General features: G+C 54.3%; 1 protein-coding gene across 3 annotated transcripts; it reads right to left on the bottom strand.

The window, feature by feature from the left end:
* Positions 1 to 480: 480 nt before the first annotated feature.
* LOC144488324 (gamma-secretase subunit APH-1A-like) lies at positions 481 to 18,875 on the bottom strand. Of its 3 annotated transcripts, XR_013496558.1 has the most exons (8): positions 18,667 to 18,875; positions 11,838 to 12,008; positions 8,916 to 8,989; positions 6,776 to 6,898; positions 5,360 to 5,487; positions 3,523 to 3,646; positions 1,108 to 2,181; positions 485 to 1,055 (listed from the first exon to the last, which is right to left on the bottom strand). XR_013496558.1 is itself a non-coding variant. In XM_078206371.1 (7 exons), exons 1-7 carry the CDS (start codon positions 18,777 to 18,779, stop codon positions 2,117 to 2,119), a joined length of 798 nt encoding a protein of 265 aa, XP_078062497.1. In that variant the 5' UTR covers positions 18,780 to 18,875; the 3' UTR covers positions 485 to 2,116. The 3 variants fall into 3 exon arrangements, 2 of the variants coding, with proteins under 2 accessions (XP_078062498.1, XP_078062497.1); XM_078206371.1 differs by having other exon boundaries at positions 485 to 2,181; XM_078206372.1 differs by lacking the exon at positions 6,776 to 6,898 and having other exon boundaries at positions 481 to 2,181.
* Between the last annotated feature and the right edge of the window lie 352 nt (positions 18,876 to 19,227).

The raw sequence follows: 19,227 nt of genomic DNA, 5'->3' as shown, positions 1-19,227 counted from the left end.
CTATCATTTTTAACCGCGGGTTAAGGCAAAGCCAGAAGTACGGCCCATTGAGGGCCCCTTTCTAGGGTCCGTCTGTAGTGCTTTCAAATTAATTTTTTTCTTAAATATGTAAAACAGGCCTCACAAAATTGCTTTGACCCGACTGACGGGGCATTGGTCGGTCTTACATTTGGGCCAAGTTCTTCCTAAAAAGAAAGCAGGTCTGTTTGCTGCGAGTGTTGCAGCATTTGGTGGGGGGGGGGCGGGGGGCAGAATCGGAGGTGGGGGGTGGGGGCTCACGACAACTACGGGTGACACCTGTCCCCGAGGGAGGGCGGTGTTTTTAAAAAAAAAGGATTGTGGGAAGGAATCCGCCACAGTTCGAGACACGGCTCACGTGGACCGTTCAGCGACCCGGTCTGAGCTGCAGTCCGATGATGGGAGGGGAGGGGGAGGGGGAGGGGGAGGGGGAGGGGGAGGGGGAGGGGGAGGGGGAGGGGGAGGGGGAGGGGGAGGGGGAGGGACCCCCCCCACCCGAATTCCTGCGCACACCCTCATTGGAGAGGCCGGCCACCACGCAGGGTGGGTGCACGGATACTGGCATCCTCCCTCGGAGAGCTCCAGAAGCATGCCAGGACTGCGGAATATTTATTAGTGTCACAAGTAGGCTGACACGTAGGCGGCACAGTGGGTTAACACTGCTGCCTCACAGCGTCAGGGACCCGGATTCGATTCCCGGCCTCGGGTCACTGTCTGTGCGGAGTCTGCACGTTCTCCCCGTGTCTGCGTGGGTTTCCTCCGGGTGCTCCGGTTTCCTCCCACAGTCTGAAAGACATGCTGGTTAGGGTGCGTCGGCCGTGCTAAATTCTCCCTCAGGTGTAACCCGAACAGGCTCCGGAGTGTGGGCGACTGGGGGATTCTCACAGTAACTTCATTTCAGTGTTAATAAAGTTTATTTATTAGTGTCGCAAGTCGGCTTACATTAACACTGCAATGCAGTTAGTGTGAAAATACCCCAGTCGCCACACTCCTGTTCGGGTTACACGGAGGGAGAATTTAGCACCTAACCTGCACATCTTTGGACACTAAGGGACAATTTAGCATGGCCAATCCACCCAACCTGCACACCTTTGGACACTAAGGGACAATTTAGCATGGCCAATCCATCTAACCTACAAATCTTTGGACTGTGGGAAGAAACTGGAGCACCCGGAGGAAACCCACACAGACACGGGGAGAACGTGCAGACTCCACACAGTGACCCGAGGCCGGGAATTGAACCCGGGTCCCTGGCGCTGTGAGGCAGCAGAGCTAACCCACCGTGCCGCCCATACGACAATCTGCACGCACTTGGGGCCTCGGGGTTGGCTCCCCGATTGCGGGATGGGGGGTGAAATGCACGGGCAGGAGCGGAAGGTGGGCTTTACGCCGTGCAGGTTAGGTGGATTGGCACCTGAAGGTCCCAAAGCAGCTAAACCGTCGACTCTCCTCCAGTACGGGACCCCGCGGAGGGAGGGGGGACATTTGGAGGACTTGACAGTCATAGCTCTCCCGCCACTGCACCCCCTTTATTTGGAGGGGAGGCGGTAGGAATCCCCCTTCCTTTTGGTCTTCCGCACTCCCCCACCCCGGAGATAGGCTAAATGCAAACAGAGACCGGACTGCCACCCCACCTTGCGAAACAACGTGCGACGTGACAGAGTTCCCTTCAAAATAAATTATTACAAAGAATAAGTGTTGAGGTCAGAAGCTATGCAAGTGGAGCGTGGGACTGACACAAAGCAACCAGAGTCACTCCAGTGTCATAGCACCCCCCCCCCCCCCGATTATAATGGGAGGACGTTTAAAATTAAAAATTAACACACCCGGCTGCGAATCGGAATATTGCACCATGATCGAAATCCGAAATCAAAACTTGCATTCTGTGTTCAGTAATAGGTATCTCCCTCCCTCACTCCTGAGGTGGGACGGGGGCAGTTCAATCTCTTCCCCCCCCATCCCCTCCCTCTTCCCCCCCTCCCCTGGGCGGACCAGCTCGCTGCTCGAGGTAACTCGACATTCATCCCGAACCGCCACCTTTTTGAGACGCGCAGGAAGTAATCGCTGTCTGATGGGCGGGGAGAGGCAGGGGTGGTCCTCAATCTTCCGCTGGTGGCCGCAGTGCGGAATACACCAGGACGTGTGGGTCCAGCTCCTGTTTACCTGAAACACAAATAAAGGGGGTTAAACTGAGAGGCAGAGAGAGGCCGAGAGCCCAGTGCAGGTAAACCGTCAGCGACACGCACGCGCACACACACACGCGCACACACACACACACAGACACACACACACAGACACACACACACACAGACACACACACACACAGACACAGACACACACAGACACAGACACACACACACAGACACACACACACAGACACACACACACAGACACACACACACAGACACACACACACAGACACACACACACAGACACACACACACAGACACACACACACAGACACACACACACAGACACACACACACAGACACACACACACAGACACACACACACAGACACACACACACAGACACACACACACAGACACACACACACAGACACACACACACAGACACACACACACAGACACACACACACAGACACACACACACAGACACACACACACAGACACACACACACAGACACACACACACAGACACACACACACAGACACACACACACAGACACACACACACAGACACACACACACAGACACACACACACAGACACACACACACAGACACACACACACAGACACACACACACAGACACACACACACAGACACACACACACAGACACACACACACAGACACACACACACACAGACACACACACACACAGACACACACACACACAGACACACACACACACAGACACACACACACACAGACACACACACACACAGACACACACACACACAGACACACACACACACAGACACACACACACAGACACACACACACACAGACACACACACACAGACACACACACACAGACACACACACACAGACACACACACACAGACACACACACACAGACACACACACACAGACACACACACACAGACACACACACACAGACACACACACACAGACACACACACACACAGACACACACACACACAGACACACACACACAGACACACACACACAGACACACACACACAGACACACACACACAGACACACACACACAGACACACACACACAGACACACACACACAGACACACACACACAGACACACACACACAGACACACACACACAGACACACACACACAGACACACACACACAGACACACACACACAGACACACACACAGACACACACACAGACACACACACAGACACACACACAGACACACACACAGACACACACACAGACACACACACAGACACACACACAGACACACACACAGACACCCAGAGCGAGAATGGAAATCATTGATAAAAATCCCAGTGACTAAACGACTGGAGGACCCCGGCACGAACCGTGTGGGTACTTACACGTGACGCAACGCCAGATATTCCTCACCGACCCTCCTGCTGTCCCGAAGGCCCAGGCTGCCATGGCAACCGTGATGCCATAAATCGGAAGAAGGCTCCCCTCATACCAGGGATTTAAGAATGTCTGAGTTGGGGGAGGGGGGTGGGAGAGAGAGCAGAAAGATGAGACATAGGTCAGCGGCGCAGGGGGACAGATGAAGCAGGCGAAGACTGGCTACCTTTCTCACCCGGGACAGCCTGCCCACCAGGCCTCCGGCCTTGCCTACCCTTACCTGTGGTGGGGGGGGGGGGAAGAAGAGGTGCCACCTTCCATCCCCGGCTCCGTTCGAGGAAGGAGGAGCGGCAGAGAGGGAGACTCGCATTCCTACCCTGCCCTCGAACCCCAGGATTCCCCGCCCGCCTCCCCCCCAAAAAAAAATCACTTCACCGGCAACAGAGAACTCTCGAAAGCATCGCCACAATTTACGCACAGCAAGATCCCACAGCCAACACTGACAGTGGGTGGGATTCAGCGATGGTCAATGGTGACCCCCCAGGATGTTGATCGTGGGGGGGGATTCAGTGATGGTTACACCATTGAACGTCAAGGGGTGGTGGTCCAAAGATGTGCAGGTTAGGCGGATTGGCCATGCTAAATTGCCCATTAATGTCCAAAGATGTGTAGGTTAGGGGGATTGGTGATGGTCATTGCCTGGCATTTGTGTGGCGTGAACGTTACTTGCTATGTGTACCCTTCATATGGCCTCCAAATAGTGATCGCCAGGGCACGATGCCAACTCCCCGCCTCTGGGAGCCTAACCGTCCTCTGAGGCAGACGGAGTCACCAAGGTGGGGGAAACATGTCGCTGTCCATAGGCCAAGAGGTGGAAATACGGTGGCCGGAATTCTCCGGCAATTCAAGCCGGCTGGATTTTCCATTCCCGCCGCCAGTGCACCCCCGGGGGTGGCACGAGGGGGAATTCCACCAACAGCGGCGGGACTGGAGTATCCCGCTGTTCGCAAATGACACGCCACCTCCTGCTGGCGGGAAACGTATGGATGGGAAGCCGGAGAATCTCTCCCGTCAACTCTGTGGCTGACTGGACACTAAGGGGCAATTTAGCACGGCCAATCCATCGAACACACACACCTTTGGACACCAAGAGGCAATTTAGCATGGCCAATCCATCTAACCTGCACATCTTTGGACACTAAGAGGCAATTTAGCACGGCCAATCCATCTAACCTGCACATCTTTGGACACTAAGAGGCAATTTAGCATGGCCAATCCATCTAACCCGCACATCTTTGGACATTAAGGGGCAATTTAGCATGGCCAATCCACCTAACCTGCACATCTTTGGACACTAAGGGACAATTTAGCATGGCCAATCCACCTAACCTGCTCATCTTTGGACACTAAGGGACAATTTAGCATGGCCAATCCACCTAACCTGCACATCTTTGGACACTAAGGGGTAATTTAGCATGGCCAATCCACCTAACCTGCACATCTTTGGACACTAAGGGGTAATTTAGCATGGCCAATCCATCTCACGCCCAGCCAGCCGATCAGCCCCCCCTTCTCCCGCAGTTCCTCCCGCTGGGGTGGCCTTACCATGGTGGCTGGGGCGCCAGCCAACGCCTTGGCGAAAGGACACTCGCCATGTACCAAGTCTGGGCTATTTGACCACAGAGTGCATCACGTTCCGTTCTCAGGATTCCGGCCTGGCTGCTCCACGGAACCCTCACTGTTTACACTCACGGGTGGGCGAGGGTCGGGGTCTCAGGAGGTCACGGTTATGGAGGAGGAGGGGGGGGGGGGGGGGGGAAGAGATGGGTGGGGCAGTAGACTCACCAGGCCTGACGTCAGCGCGTGACTCAGAACGACGGTGGCCAACGCCAGCCACTTCCGCTTCTCGCAGGCATCGAAGAAGACGACCCCCCAGGACGTGTGCAACAGGACGAGTGCCATGGTCAGAAAGGCTGCGGAGAGATAGCAATCACCTCAATTACACTGCGCACCAAAGAGAGGGACGGCACGGTGGGTTAGCACTGCTGCCGCACAGCGCCAGGGACCCGGGTTCGATTCCCGGCTTGGGTCACTGTCTGTGCGGAGTCTGCACGTTCTCCCCGTGTCTGCGTGGGTTTCCTCCGCGTGCTCCGGTTTCTTCCCACAGTCCGAATGACATGTAGGTTAGGCGGATTGGCCATGCTAAATTGCCCATTAATGTCCAAAGATGTGTAGGTTGGGTGGATTGGCCGTGCTAAATTGCCCCTTAGTGTCCAAAGATGTGCAGGTTTGGTGGAATGGCCATGCTAAATTGCCCATTAATGTCCAAAGATGTGTAGGTTAGGGTGGATTGGCCATGCTAAATTGCCCCTTGGTGTCCAAAGATGCGTAGGTTTGGTGGATTGGCCATGCTAAATTGCCCCTTGGTGTCCAAAGATGTGTAGGTTAGGTGGATTGGCCATGCTAAATTGCCCCTTGGTGTCCAAAGATGCGTAGGTTTGGTGGATTGGCCATGCTAAATTGCCCATTAATGTCCAAAGATGTGTAGGTTAGGTGGATTGGCCGTGTTGAATTGCCCATTAATGTCCAAAGATGTGTAGGTTAGGGTGGATTGGCCATGCTAAATTGCCCCATTAATGTCCAAAGATGTGTAGGTTAGGTGGATTGGCCATGCTAAATTGCCCCTTGGTATTCAAAGATGCGTAGGTTTGGTGGATTGGCCATGCTAAATTGCCCCTTGGTGTCCAAAGATGTGTAGGTTAGGGGGATTGGCCATGCTAAATTTCCCCTTGGTGTCCAAAGATGTGTAGGTTAGGGGGATTGGCCATGCTAAATTTCCCCTTGGTGTCCAAAGATGTGTAGGTTAGGGGGATTGGCCGTGGGAAGTGTGTTGGGTTATGGGGATAGCATCTGGGTGGGATGCTCTGTTGGAGAGCGGGTGCAGACCCGATGGGCTGAACGGCCTCATTCTGCACTGCAGGGATTCAATGATTCACTCGAAGGGGGTTGTGTTTACAGTGCCGATGGTCAGAAGGGTGACTGGCCCTTTAAGTGCGGGCTCCGGGTATTCGTAGCTGTCCAGCGTGACTCAGTGAGGGAGCCACCTTGCCCCTGGGAGGAAGGCCAGGGCTCCGCAGACGTGAGCCCGCCATGTAGGCCGGCAGCACAGCGCTGAGGGGATGCTGCACTGCCGGAGGGCGCAGAGGGAAACCCCCCCCCATCCTCTCTCCCCCCCAGCCCCCCGCCGTTTCGCCAACCCACCTGAGGTAATGAAGAAATAGGGCGAGCCGCCGTGAATCCCCACCACGCCCGGCCCCAGCGAGTCCGACAGGACGTTGATGACGGAGAACGCTCCGCTGATAACTCCGAAGGCCAGTCCGGAAACTGCAAAAAAGAGGGAGGGAGAGGGGGGGGAAGTGAGGACTCGACAGGCACTTGTCCCGGGACACACGGCCCCCCCACCGCACAGGGATCGCGGCAGATTACACAGGATTGGCACCGCAGAATCTGGCCATTCAGCCCCCCCAGTATATTCAAGCCCCCTTCCCAATTCAATCCACGATCTTAGCCCTCAATTCCCGCCTGTCTTTGTCAAGCTTTGCCTTAAGTGCACAGATACTGCATTCTAAAGGCTGGAGCGGTTTTCCTTCGGAGTAGAGAAGGGGCGAGGGAACTGATCGGGGCGCACGGGGTTACTGCGGGGCGCACGAGGTTACTACAGAGGGCGTAGGGCAGTTGGGAAGGCAATTCCACCCCCCCCGCATTAGTAGAGGGGTCAGTAACGGAGGAGGGGGGTAGAGATTCAAGGTTAAGCAGCAGGATATTTAGAGAGGATTTGAGGAGTAGCTTTTTCACCCAGAGGGTGGTGGGAATCTGGGACTGGTGGGAGCGAGTCCCATATTCTCCCCCCACTCCCCCCGTGGCAGCGAGTCCCACATTCTCCCCCACTCCCCCTGTGGGAGTGAGTCCCACATTCTCCCCCACTCCCCCGTGGGAGCAAGTCCCACATTCTCCCCCACTCCCCCCCGTGGGAGCGAGTCCCACATTATCCCCCCACTCCCTTCCCGTAGAAGCGAGTCCCACATTCTCCCCCACTCCCCCCCGTGGGAGCGAGTCCCACATACTCCCACAGGGGGAGTGGGGGAGAGTGTCCCACATTCTCCCCCACTCCCCCGTGGGAGCAAGTCCCACATTCTCCCCCACTCCCCCCCGTGGGAGCGAGTCCCACATTCTCCCCCACTCCCCCCTCGTGGGAGCGAGTCCCACATTCTCCCCCACTCCCCCACGTGGGAGCGAGTCCCACATTCTCCCCCACTCCCCCCCGTGGGAGCGAGTCCCACATTCCCCCTCCACTCCCCCCGTGGGGAGCGAGTCCCACATTCTCCCCCACTCCCCCTGTGGGGAGCGAGTCCCACATTCTCCCCCACTCCCCCCGTGGGGAGCGAGTCCCACATTCTCCCCCCACTCCCCCCGTGGGAGCAAGTCCCACATTCTCCCCCACTCCCCCGTGGGAACGAGTCCCACATTCTCCCACCCCCCCCCACTCCCCCTGTGGGGAGCGAGTCCCACATTCTCCCCCACGGGAACGAGTCCCACATTCTCCCCCCCCCACTCCCCCTGTGGGGAGTGAGTCCCACATTCTCCCCCACTCCCCCCGTGGGAGCGAGTCCCACATTCTCCCCCACTCCCCTGTGGGGAGCGAGTCCCACATTCTCCCCCACTCCCCCCGTGGGAGCGAGTCCCACATTCTCCCCCACTCCCCCCGTGGGAGCGAGTCCCACATTCTCCCTCCCCACTCCCCCTGTGGGGAGCGAGTCCCACATTCTCCCCCACTCCCTGGATAAAGATGTTTCTCCTCAATTCCTGGTTGAGTCAGCTCACTATTCCCTCAGTCTTACTGAGAGATCGAGAGGGAGAGATGAATCGCTCATAGCTGCATTTATGTCTTAAAAGAAAGTCTCATCTCAATCGCAAAAGTTACCAACAGAAGACAGTGAAGACAGCAAAACAAGACAGAGATTCAACAGACGAAATGGCGGCAGAAGATTCTGAAAGCCACAAAAACCCAGTTATATATTTTTTGATAGTGAAGAAATCTATTTTTTTATAGTTAATGAATGAGTATTGTATTCACGTAAACAGTATCCCATTAGAATAGCGTTTTATATCGATAAATATCCTTCGATATCCTCGTTTCTCAGAGGTCACAGAAGTGGGAAAGGCGCCAAGGAGGGGATTGGAAATCAAGGCTGAGAATTTGCAGGACGGGAAGCCTATACGGAGATAACGAGCGCCGCGGCAATTTAATTCACAACGAAACAGAGCACTGGGATTCGACACAACAGCTCGCTTCCTCGCTGTAGTTTCTACGCAATGGGTCGCGGAGGGTTTTGTTCTTTACCGTATGCCATCTGTCCGATCGATATGGGCGACTTCCCATCTTCACTTATGGCTGCAAGGCCCTGGTCAGCTTTCCTACACACACACACACGAGAGATAGAACATTACAGAGTGCTTGTCCTGCTGGACGTGGGAACTGAAACACGACCAATGCCCCCACTTCCAAGCCGCTAAATTCTATCGCACACAGGGAGCACAATAGAGCAGATCCTTCTGGTTTTCTGCTGGGTGGCACTGTTGGGAGGGAAGGGCGGGGCAGGGGAGGGAAGAATCCCCCCACCCCCTATCTCAAAGAATTTTGGGGCAGTGGGTACGCCCCAGAGACCGGGGCCGATGTATAACCCTCGCGCAAGCCAAAACTGGGGCAGCTCTTTCAGCAGGGCAGGAATGTGCAGGATGGGCCGAATGGCCTCCCCCGATCACCCAGAACAAAAGAAAAAGTCATCTTGGGGCTGCTGCGAGATGGCTTGTGGGAGCTTTCTATGCACAGATCGACCCCCTTTCCTCCCTCCAACTCCTCCCCTCCACCCCCCTCCCCCCCAACCCCCAGCCCCAGCTCCCCTCCCTCCCTCCGAATGCTATTAGACCTGATTGTATACAGTTGTTTGACAGTGACTAAGATTCTGTTATTACTGTTTTGGTACTGAATGATCCTTGTCTTTATTTGAACAGCATCTCAGTCGAAAACTTCCTTTAATTCCAATGTTACTTAGAGTCCTAGAGGTTTACAGCATGGAAACAGGCCTTTCAGCCCAACTTGTCCAGGCCATCCAGTTTTTAACCAGTAAGCTAATCCCAATTGCCCACGTTTGGCCCATATCCCTCTATACCCACCTTACCCATGTAACTGTCTAAATGCTTTTTAAAAGACAAAATAGTACCCGCCTCTACTACTACCTCTGGCAGCTTGTTCCAGACACTCACCACCCTCTGTGTGAAAAAATTGCCCCTCTGGACCCTTTTGTATCTCTCCCCTCTCACCTTAACCCTATGCCCTCTAGTTTTAGACTCCCCTACCTTTGGGAAAAGATATTGACGATCTAGCTGATCTGTGCCCCTCATTATTTTATAGACCTCTATAAGATCACCTCTCAGCCTCCTATGCTCCAGAGAAAAAAGTCCTAGTCTAGCCAGCCTCTCCTTATGACTCAATCCATCAAAGTAAAGTTAAAGTTTATTTATTAGTCACAAGTAAGGCTTACATTAACACTGCAATGAAGTTACTGTGAAGTTCCCCTAGTCGCCACACTCCGGCACCTGTTCGGGTCAATGCACCCTAACCAGCACGGCTTTCAGATTGTGGGAGGAAACCGGAGCACCCGGAGGAAACCCACGCAGACACGGGGAGAATGTGCAGGCTCCGTACAGACAGTGACCCAAGCCAGGAATCGAACCCGGGTCCCTGGTGCTGTGAGGCAGCAGTGCTAACCACTGTGCCACCCCGGTCCCGGTAGCATTCTGGTAAATCTTTTCTGCACTCTTTCAAGTTTAATAATATCCTTTCTATAATAGGGTGACCAGAACTGTACACAGTATTCCAAGTGTGGCCTTACCAATGTCTTGTACAACTTCAACAAGACGTCCCAACTCCTGTATTCAATGTTCTGAACATTGAAACCAAACAGTGGTGTCTGCTGCCACCCCCCCTTGTCCTTCTAGATGGTAGAGGTGGCGAGTTTGTAAGGTGCTGTCGAAGGAGCCTTAAGGTTAATGTGCAGGTTCAGTCAGCAGTTAGGAAGGCAAATGCGATGTTAGCATTCATGTCGAGAGGGCTGGAATACAGGAGCAGGGATGGACTTGTGAGGCTGTATAAGGCTCTGGTCAGACCCCATTTGGAGTATTGTGAGCAGTTTTGGACCCCGTATCTAAGGAAGGATGTGCCGGGCCTTGGAAAGGGTCCAGAGGAGGTTCACAAGAATGATCCCTGGAATGAAGAGCTTGTCGTATGAGGAACGGTTGAGGACTCTGGGTCTGTACTCGTTGGGAGTTTAGAAGGATGAAGGGGGGATCTTATTGAAACTTACAGGATACTGCGAGGCCTGGATAGAGTGGACGTGGAGAGGATGTTTCCACTAGCAGGAAAAACTAGAACCAGAGGGCACAACCTCAGGCTAAAAGGACGATCCTTTAAAACAGAGATGAGGAGGAATTTCTTCAGTCAGAGAGTGGTGAATCTGTGGAACTCTTTGCTGCAGAAGGCTGTGGAGGCCGGGTCATTGAGTGTCTTTAAGACAGAGAGATAGATCGGTTCTTGATTAATAAGGGGATCAGTGGTTATGGGCAAACCAGCCTCCCATCCATTGACTCTGTCTACACTTCCCGCTGCCTCGGGGAAAAGCAGCCGGCATAATCAAGGACCCCCACGCACCCCGGACATTCTCTCTTCCACCTTCTTCCGTCGGGGAAAAGATACAAAAGTCTGAGGTCACGTACCGACCGACTCAAGAACAGCTTCTTCCCTGCTGCTGTCAGACTTTTGAATGGACCCACCTCGCATTAAGTTGATCTTTCTCTACACCCTAGCTATGACTGTGACACTGCATTCTGCACCCTCTCCTTTCCTTCTCTATGAACAGTATGCTTTGTCTGTATAGCGTGCAAGAAACAATACTTTTCACTGTATCCCAATACATGTGACAATAATAAATCAAATCAAAAGGCAGGAGAATGGGGATGAGGAAAATATCAGCCATGATTGAATGGCGGGGCAGATTCGATGGGCCGAGTGGCCTAATTCTGCTCCTATGTCTTACGACACAAGATAAAGGGGATTAACCTCGGTGTTGTAACAAGACTGAGCGCGATCGAGGCCCCGAGCAGCTGGCGACGGGTGAAGTGGGACTTGCGATTGGCTTTCTCCCTCTCTGCCCCTTCCCTTCCCCCCCCCCCCCCCCCCCCCCCCTGCACCGAGACGCTTGCTTACTTGAGCAGCTTGTAGTAGGCGAAGCGGAAGACCTCCTGCAGCAGGACGGAGACCCCGGCCCCCATCATCAGCAGCCCTTGCTGAACCCTGGTGTCCTCCTTGTCGCTGAGCTGGACCGCCACAAACCAGAGCAGGGAGGAGAGGAGGATTGACACCAGCCAGAAGAAGGAGCTGCGGAGAGAGAGAGAAAGAGAGAGAAGTAAGAATCATGGAATCCCTGCAGTGCAGAAAGAGGCCATTCTGCCCTTCGAGTCTGCACCGACCACAATCCCACCCAGGCCCTACCCCCGTAACCCCACACATGTACAATAGCTAGTCCCCCTGACACTAAGAGTCAATTTAGCATGGCCAATCCACCTAACCTACACATCTTTGGACAATAAGGGGCAATTTAGCATGGCCAATCCACCTAACCTGCACATCTTTGGACAATAAGGGGCAATTTAGCATGGCCTATCCACCTAACCTACACATCTTTGGACAATAAGGGGCAATTTAGCATGGCCTATCCACCTAACCTGCACATCTTTGGACAATAAGGGGCAATTTAGCACGGCCAATCCACCTAACCTACACATCTTTGGACAATAAGGGGCAATTTAGCATGGCCAATCCACCTAACCTACACATCTTTGGACAATAAGGGGCAATTTAGCATGGCCTATCCACCTAACCTGCACATCTTTGGACACTAAGGGGCAATTTAGCATGGCCAATCCACCTAATCAGCATGTCGTTTGGACTGTGGGAGGAAACCGGAGCACCCGGAGGAAACCCACGCAGACACAGGGAGAACGTGAAGACTCCACACAGACAGTGACCCGAGCTGGGAATCGAACCAGTGTCCCAGGCGCTGTGAGGTAGCAGTGATAACCCACTGTGCGGCCTACGGTGCGGGTAACCATTTTCCAGGGAAGCCACACTGAGCGGCAGAGGGATGGTGGTTGGAACATGACGGCCCCAGCAGTTGAATAGCGCGCCCGTATTTCTCTAAGAATTGTCAGCCACACTTGCATTTCCATAGCGCATTTCACGCCCCCCCACAGCGGTGCTTTACCACTGAGGAAGTACATTTTTTTCCCCCTTTTTAAATGCAGTCACGGTTGCGTGACGTGGGACATACGGTGGCCATTTTGCGCAAAGCAAGATCCCAACAATGGTGACATCGATCCCAGGCCATCTGCTTTCTTTTTAAAGAATAAACAGAAGCGTCGACAGTCGTGGGATAAATATCGGCCCCGGACTGGAGGTTACAGAGATAGGGAGGGGGGTGTAGGGGCTGGAGGATGTTACAGAGATAGGGAGGGTGTGTAGGGGCTGGAGGAGGTTACAGAGATAGGGAGGGGGGTGTAGGGGCTGGAGGTGGTTACAGAGATGGGGAGGGGGTGGAGGGGCTGGAGGAGGTTACAGAGATAGGGAGGGGGTGTCGGGGCTGGAGGAGGTTACTGTGATAGGGAGGGGGTTGTAGGGGCTGGAGAAGGTTACAGGGATAGGGAGGGGGTGTAGGGGCTGGAGGAGGTTACAGGGATAGGGAGGGGGTGTAGTGGCTGGAGGAGGTTACAGAGATAGGGAGGCGGTGTATGGGCTGGAGGAGGTGACAGAGATAGGGAGGGGGTGTAGGGGCTGGAGGTGGTTACAGAGATGGGGAGGGGGTGGAGGGGCTGGAGGAGGTTACAGAGATAGGAAGGGGGTGTAGGGGCTGGAGGAGGATACAGAGATAGGCAGGGGGTGTAGGGGCTGGAGAGGTCTCAGGGATAGGGAGGGGGGTAGGGGCTGGAGGTGGTTACAGAGATGGGGAGGGGGTGGAGGGGGTTACAGAGATAGGGAGGGGGTGTCGGGGCTGGAGGAGGTTACTGTGATAGGGAGGGGGTTATAGGGGCTGGAGAAGGTTACAGGGATAGGGAGGTGGTGTAGGGGCTGGAGGAGGTTACAGGGATAGGGAGGGGGTGTAGGGGCTGGAGGTGGTTACAGGGATAGGGAGGGGGTGTAGGGGCTGGAGGAGGTTACAGAGATAGGGAGGGGGTGTAGGGGCTGGAGGAGGTTACAGGCTTAGTAAGGGGGTGTAGGGGCTGGAGGAGGTTACAGAGATGGGGAGGGGGTGGAGGAGGTTACAGCGATTGGGAGGGGGTGGACGGGCTGGAGGAGGTTACAGAGATAGGAAGGGGATGTAGGGGCTGGAGGAGGATGCAGAGATAGGCAGGGGGTGTCGGGGCTGGAGAGGTCTCAGGGATAGGGAGGGGGGTAGGGGCTGGAGGAGGTTACAGAGATAGGGAGGGGGTGTAGGGGCTGGAGGAGGTTACAGAGATAGGGAGGGGGGTGTAGAGGCTGGAGGAGGTTACAGAAAGTGAGGGAGGGGGTGTAGGGGCTGGAGGTGGTTACAGAGATAGGGAGGGGGTGTAGGGGCTGGAGGAGGTTACAGATAGGGAGGGAGGGGGTGTAGGGGCTGGAGGAGGTTACAGAAAGTGAGGGAGGGGGTGTAGGGGCTGGAGGTGGTTACAGAGATAGGGAGGGGGTGTAGGGGCTGGAGGAGGTTACAGAGATAGGGAGGGAGGGGGTGTAGGGGCTGGAGGAGGTTGCAGAGATAGGGAGGGGGTGTAGGGGCTGGAGGAGGTTACAGAGATAGGGAGGGGGTGTCGGGGCTGGAGGAGGTTAGAGTTAGGGAGGGGGTGTAGAGGCTGGAGGAGGTTACAGAGATAGGGAGGGGGTCTCGGGGCTGGAGGAGGTTACAGAGATCGGGAAGTGGTGTATGGGCTGGAGGAGGATACAGAGATAGGGAGGTGGTGTTGGGGTTGGAGAGGGGGTTACAGAGATGGGGATGGGGTGTAGGAGATTACAGAGATAGGGAGGGGGTGTAGGGGCTGGAGGAGGTTGCAGAGATAGGGAGGGGGTGTAGGGGCTGGAGGAGGTTACAGAGATAGGGAGGGGGTGTAGGGGCTGGAGGAGGTTACAGAGATAGGGAGGGGGGTGTAGGAGCTGGAGGAGGTTACAGAGATAGGGAGGGGGGTGTAGGAGCTGGAGGAGGTTACAGAGATAGGGAGGGGGGTGTAGGGGCTGATAGATAGACAAAGAGGTAGATCGGTTCTTGATTAATAAGGGGATCAGGGGTTACGGGGAAAAGGCAGGAGAATGGGGATGAGAAAAATATCAGCCATGATTGAATGGCAGAGCAGACTCGATGGGCCGAGTGGCCTAATTCTGCTCCTATGTCTGATGTAGTGGGATTGGAGGCAGTTCAGAGGAGGTTCACTGGATTGATTCCAGAGATGAGGGGTTTGTCGTGGGAAGAGAGATTGAACAGTTCAGGCCGACACTCTCTGGGATTTAGAAGAATGAGGGGAGGTCAAACTGAGGTTTACAAGATGATAAAAGGTTTGGATAAAGTAGACGGGGAGCGGATGCTTCCTCTTGTGGGACATTCTGGGACGAGAGGTCTCCGGATAAGGGGCAGCAAATTTAAAACAGAGTTGGGGGAGAAACTACTTCCCCCAAAGCGTTGTGAATCTGTGGAATTCGCTGCCCCCCAAAGTGCGGAGGATGCTGGGACAGTGAGTACATTTAAGGAGGGAGTTGGACAGGTTTTTAATTGGGAATGGGGGTGAAGGGTTACGGGGAGAAGGCAGGAAAATGGGGACGAGGAGAATATCAGCCACGGTCGAATGGCGGAGCGGACTCGATGGGCCGAGTGGCCTCATTCTGCTCCTGGATCTTATGAACTTAATGTCACCTCTTTGTGGGGTAGGGGGTGGTTGGGGGAGTCTTGTGATTGAGATTTTAAAACCTACTTCTGGCACTTTCTAGAAAAAAAACAATAAGGCAACAGCAAGTAAAGAGCGGGACGCTATTTCTCCAGCTGACACAACAGTGGGGGGGCCAAACTGGAAGCCGCAAACCCTTCCGCAGCGGAGGTCAAAGGGAGTGCGCAATCCGGAACGTAACCACACACAAAGCCGCAGCCCAGAGTGAGTGACGGAGCCACAGAATCACTTCCACATTCGGATCAAGGGGCAGAACCCCCGCTTCACTCAGCACTGCTGGAACCTCAAAGCAAACCAGCCTCCCATCCGTTGACTCTGTCTACACTTCCCGCTGCCTCAGGGAAAAGCAGGCAGCATAATCAAGGACCCCACGCACTCCGGACATTCTTCCACCTTCTTCCCTCGGGAAAAAGATGCAAAAGTCTGAGGTCACGTACCGACCGACTCAAGAACAGCTTCTTCCCTGCTGCTGTCAGACTTTTGAATGGACCTACCTCGCATTAAGTTGATCTTTCTCTACACCCTAGCTGTGACTGTAACACTACATTCTGCACCTTCTCCTTTCCTTCTCTATGAATGGTATGCTTTGTCTGTATAGTGCGCAAGAAACAATACTTCATGTCTTTCAACACCAACCAAGTAAACAAACTCAAATTAACTTAGGGCTGTATCCCAATACACGTGACAATAATAAATCAAATCTATGTACTCTATGAACGGTATGCTTTGTCTGGATAGTGCGCAAGAAACAGTATCTTTCACTGATCTTTCTCTACACCCCAGGGGGTGGCACAGTGGAATGTAGTGTTACAGTCATAGTTAAAGTTTTAAAGTTTATGTATTAGCGTCACAAGTAAGGCTTCCATGCAATGAAGTTACTGTGAAAGTCCCCCTCGTTGCCACACTCCGGCGCCTGTTCGGGTACACTGAGGGAGAGGTTTGTACGACCAATCCACCCTAACCAGCACATCTTTCAGACTGTGGGAGGAAACCGGAGCACCCGGAGGAAACCCACGCAGACACGGGGAGAACGTGCAGACTCCGCACAGACAGTGACCCAAGCCGGGAATCGAACCCAGGTCCCTGGCGCTGTGAGGCAGCAGAGCTAACCCACCGTGCCACGGAATAGGCAACCCAGATCCCAAACACTAGTCATGTGAAACTTTTCAATCACTTTTGTTTCCTAACCAGATACTTTAATTCTGACTTGATTTGATTTATTATTGTCACATGTATTGGGATACAGTGAAAAGTATTGTTTCTTGCGCACTATACAGACAAAGCATACCATTCATAGAGTACCGAGGGGAGAAGGAAAGGAGAGGGTGCAGAATGTAGTGTTACTGTCATTGCCATGCCTCCCTTTTCGCTGGCACAGTGGGTTAGCACTGCTGCCTCACAGCGCCAGGGACCTGGGTTCAATTTCTGCCTCGGGTCACTGTCTGTGCGGAGTCTGCACGTTCTCCCCGTGTTTGCGTGGGTTTCCTCCGGGTGCTCCGGTTTCCTCCCACAGTTGGAAAGACGTGCTGGTTTGGGTGCATTGGCCGTGCTAAATCCTTATTGTCCAAAGAAAATTACAGCACAGGAACAGGCCCTTCGGCCCTCCAAGCCTGCACCGACCATGCTGCCCGACTGAACTAAAACCCCCTACCCTTCCGGGGACCATATCCCTCCATTCCCACCCTATTCATGTATTTGTCAAGATGTCCCTTAAAACTCACTATCGTATCTGCTTCCACTCCCTCCCCCGGCAGCGAGTTCCAGGCGCCCACCACCCTCTGTGTAAAAAATCTGCCTCGTACATCTCCTTTAAACCTTGCCCCTCGCACCTTAAACCTGTGCCCCCCAGTAATTGACTCTTCCACCCTGGGAAAAAGCTTCTGACTATCCACTCTGTCCATGCCCCTCATAATCTTGTAGACTTCTATCAGGTCTCCCCTCAACCTCTGTCATTCCAGTGAGAACAAACCAAGTTTCTCCAGCCTCTTCTCATAGCTAATGCCCTCCATACCAGGCAACATCCTGGTAAATCTTTTCTGTACCCTCTCCAAAGCCTCCACATCCTTCTGGTAGTGTGGCGACCAGAATTGAACACTATATTCCAAGTGCGGCCTCACTAAGGTTCTATAAAGCTGCAACATGACTTGCCAATTTTTAAACTCAATGCCCCGGCCGATGAAGGCAAGCATGCCGTATGCCTTCTTGACTACCTTCTCCACCTGCGTTGCCACTTTCAGTGACCTGTGTACCTGTACACCCAGATCCCTCTGCCTCTCAATACTCTTCAGGTACTTTGTACCCGAACAGGCGCCGGGGTGTGGCGACTAGGGGGATTTTCACAGTAACTGCATTGTGGTGCTAATGTAAGCCGACTGGTGACACTAATAAATAAACTTAAACCTCAATGGGAGAAGGCTCAGGTGGAGCTGGGAAGAGAATGGACAGTGGGGCTTCTGAACCGGGACGAGCGTGACATAAACCATCAAACAATAGGATCCCTACAATGCAGGAGGAGGCCATTCAGCCCATCTAGTCTGCACCGGCAACCGTCTTCCTCCCCACACCCCCGGGGCCATGAGCTCGGGGGGGTGGGGGGGGGGGGTAACACGAACCACAAAGCGGTTCGAGCCACAACGGAACAGCTCGGCCGAGCCTGGGCGATGCCCCACCCAGTCGAATTGCCCACTGATGAAGGTAAGGGGGAGGAGGGTTGGAGCCAGGATGGGGTGGCTGGAACCCCTTTTCTTTTGCTATTCCACCACCGCCACCCACCCACTCCATGGGAGTTGGGTGTTGTTTTAAGAGTGGTTGAGAGGGGAGAATAGTTTTTATTTTCTGTCTGGCAAATTCTTGGCCTCGCCCCCATAGCGGGTGCCCTTGCCTTTAAATCCCGCCGCGGGTGACTTTAATGATTGACAACAGCCTTTTCTGAGCAGGGGACGATGGGAAGGAAGGCTGGCCGCCATTTTGAGAAGGGATTAGGCTGAGAGCGTAGGAGAAGAAGGGGGGGAAGAAAGCCCGCCATCTTGGGAAGGGAAGAGGGGCCAGGCAAACCAAAGGAGAGGAAGACTCACCCGGCGACCAGGATGATCACCCGCAGCGGGTCGGCGGCCACGGTCAGCAGCAGCAGCGCGAACGCCGGCCCGAAGGCGATGAAGGTACAGCCGAAGAAAACGGCCACGCTCATCCTCCCTTTCCCTTCACCACCTCCTCCTCACTCGACGCCCGCTCTGATTTGAAAGTCCCACCGCCATCTTCCCCTCCGCCCCGGAGGCGTCGACGGGAGGCCTGATTGACAGGCGGCCCCGCCAATGGGAGTGCGCACCTTTCCAAGGGAGGTGTCCAATTGCAATGCAGGGGCGGGCTCTAGCAGTGATGGACTGGTTGCTTGGCCAATGGGATGGATACGTTCCCGAGACGGCTGGCCAATCATCGTCCTGTTCAAGGGGGAGGCGGTTCGTAGATGATTGACGGCCGGCTCGGCCAATAGGAGCACGGTGCTCGCTAAGGCAATGTCCAATTCAAGTGTGGGGGCGGGTTCAAGATATGATTGGTAGGCTCTTGAGCCAATAGTCGACGGTGCCCGCTAAGCCAGTGACCAATTGGTGACCGGGGGCGGGTTCTAGGTATGATTG

This window comes from Mustelus asterias, unplaced genomic scaffold (genome assembly GCF_964213995.1).
Source record: "Mustelus asterias unplaced genomic scaffold, sMusAst1.hap1.1 HAP1_SCAFFOLD_1464, whole genome shotgun sequence".
Classification (NCBI taxonomy): domain Eukaryota; kingdom Metazoa; phylum Chordata; class Chondrichthyes; order Carcharhiniformes; family Triakidae; genus Mustelus; species Mustelus asterias.
This window is presented reverse-complemented; position numbering and strand designations above follow the sequence as displayed.

Bases quoted from the DNA above. Each gene is read 5' to 3' on its own strand.
- LOC144488324 (XM_078206371.1), bottom strand. From the start codon at position 18,779: ATGAGCGTGGCCGTTTTCTTCGGCTGTACCTTCATCGCCTTCGGGCCG. The intron at 12,009-18,666 runs GTGAGTCTTCCT...CTCTCTCCGCAG, and splicing joins GTGATCATCCTGGTCGCCGG to CTCCTTCTTCTGGCTGGTGT. The intron at 5,488-6,775 runs GTGGGTTGGCGA...ATCTCTCCGCAG, and splicing joins CTATTTCTTCATTACCTCAG to CCTTTCTGACCATGGCACTC.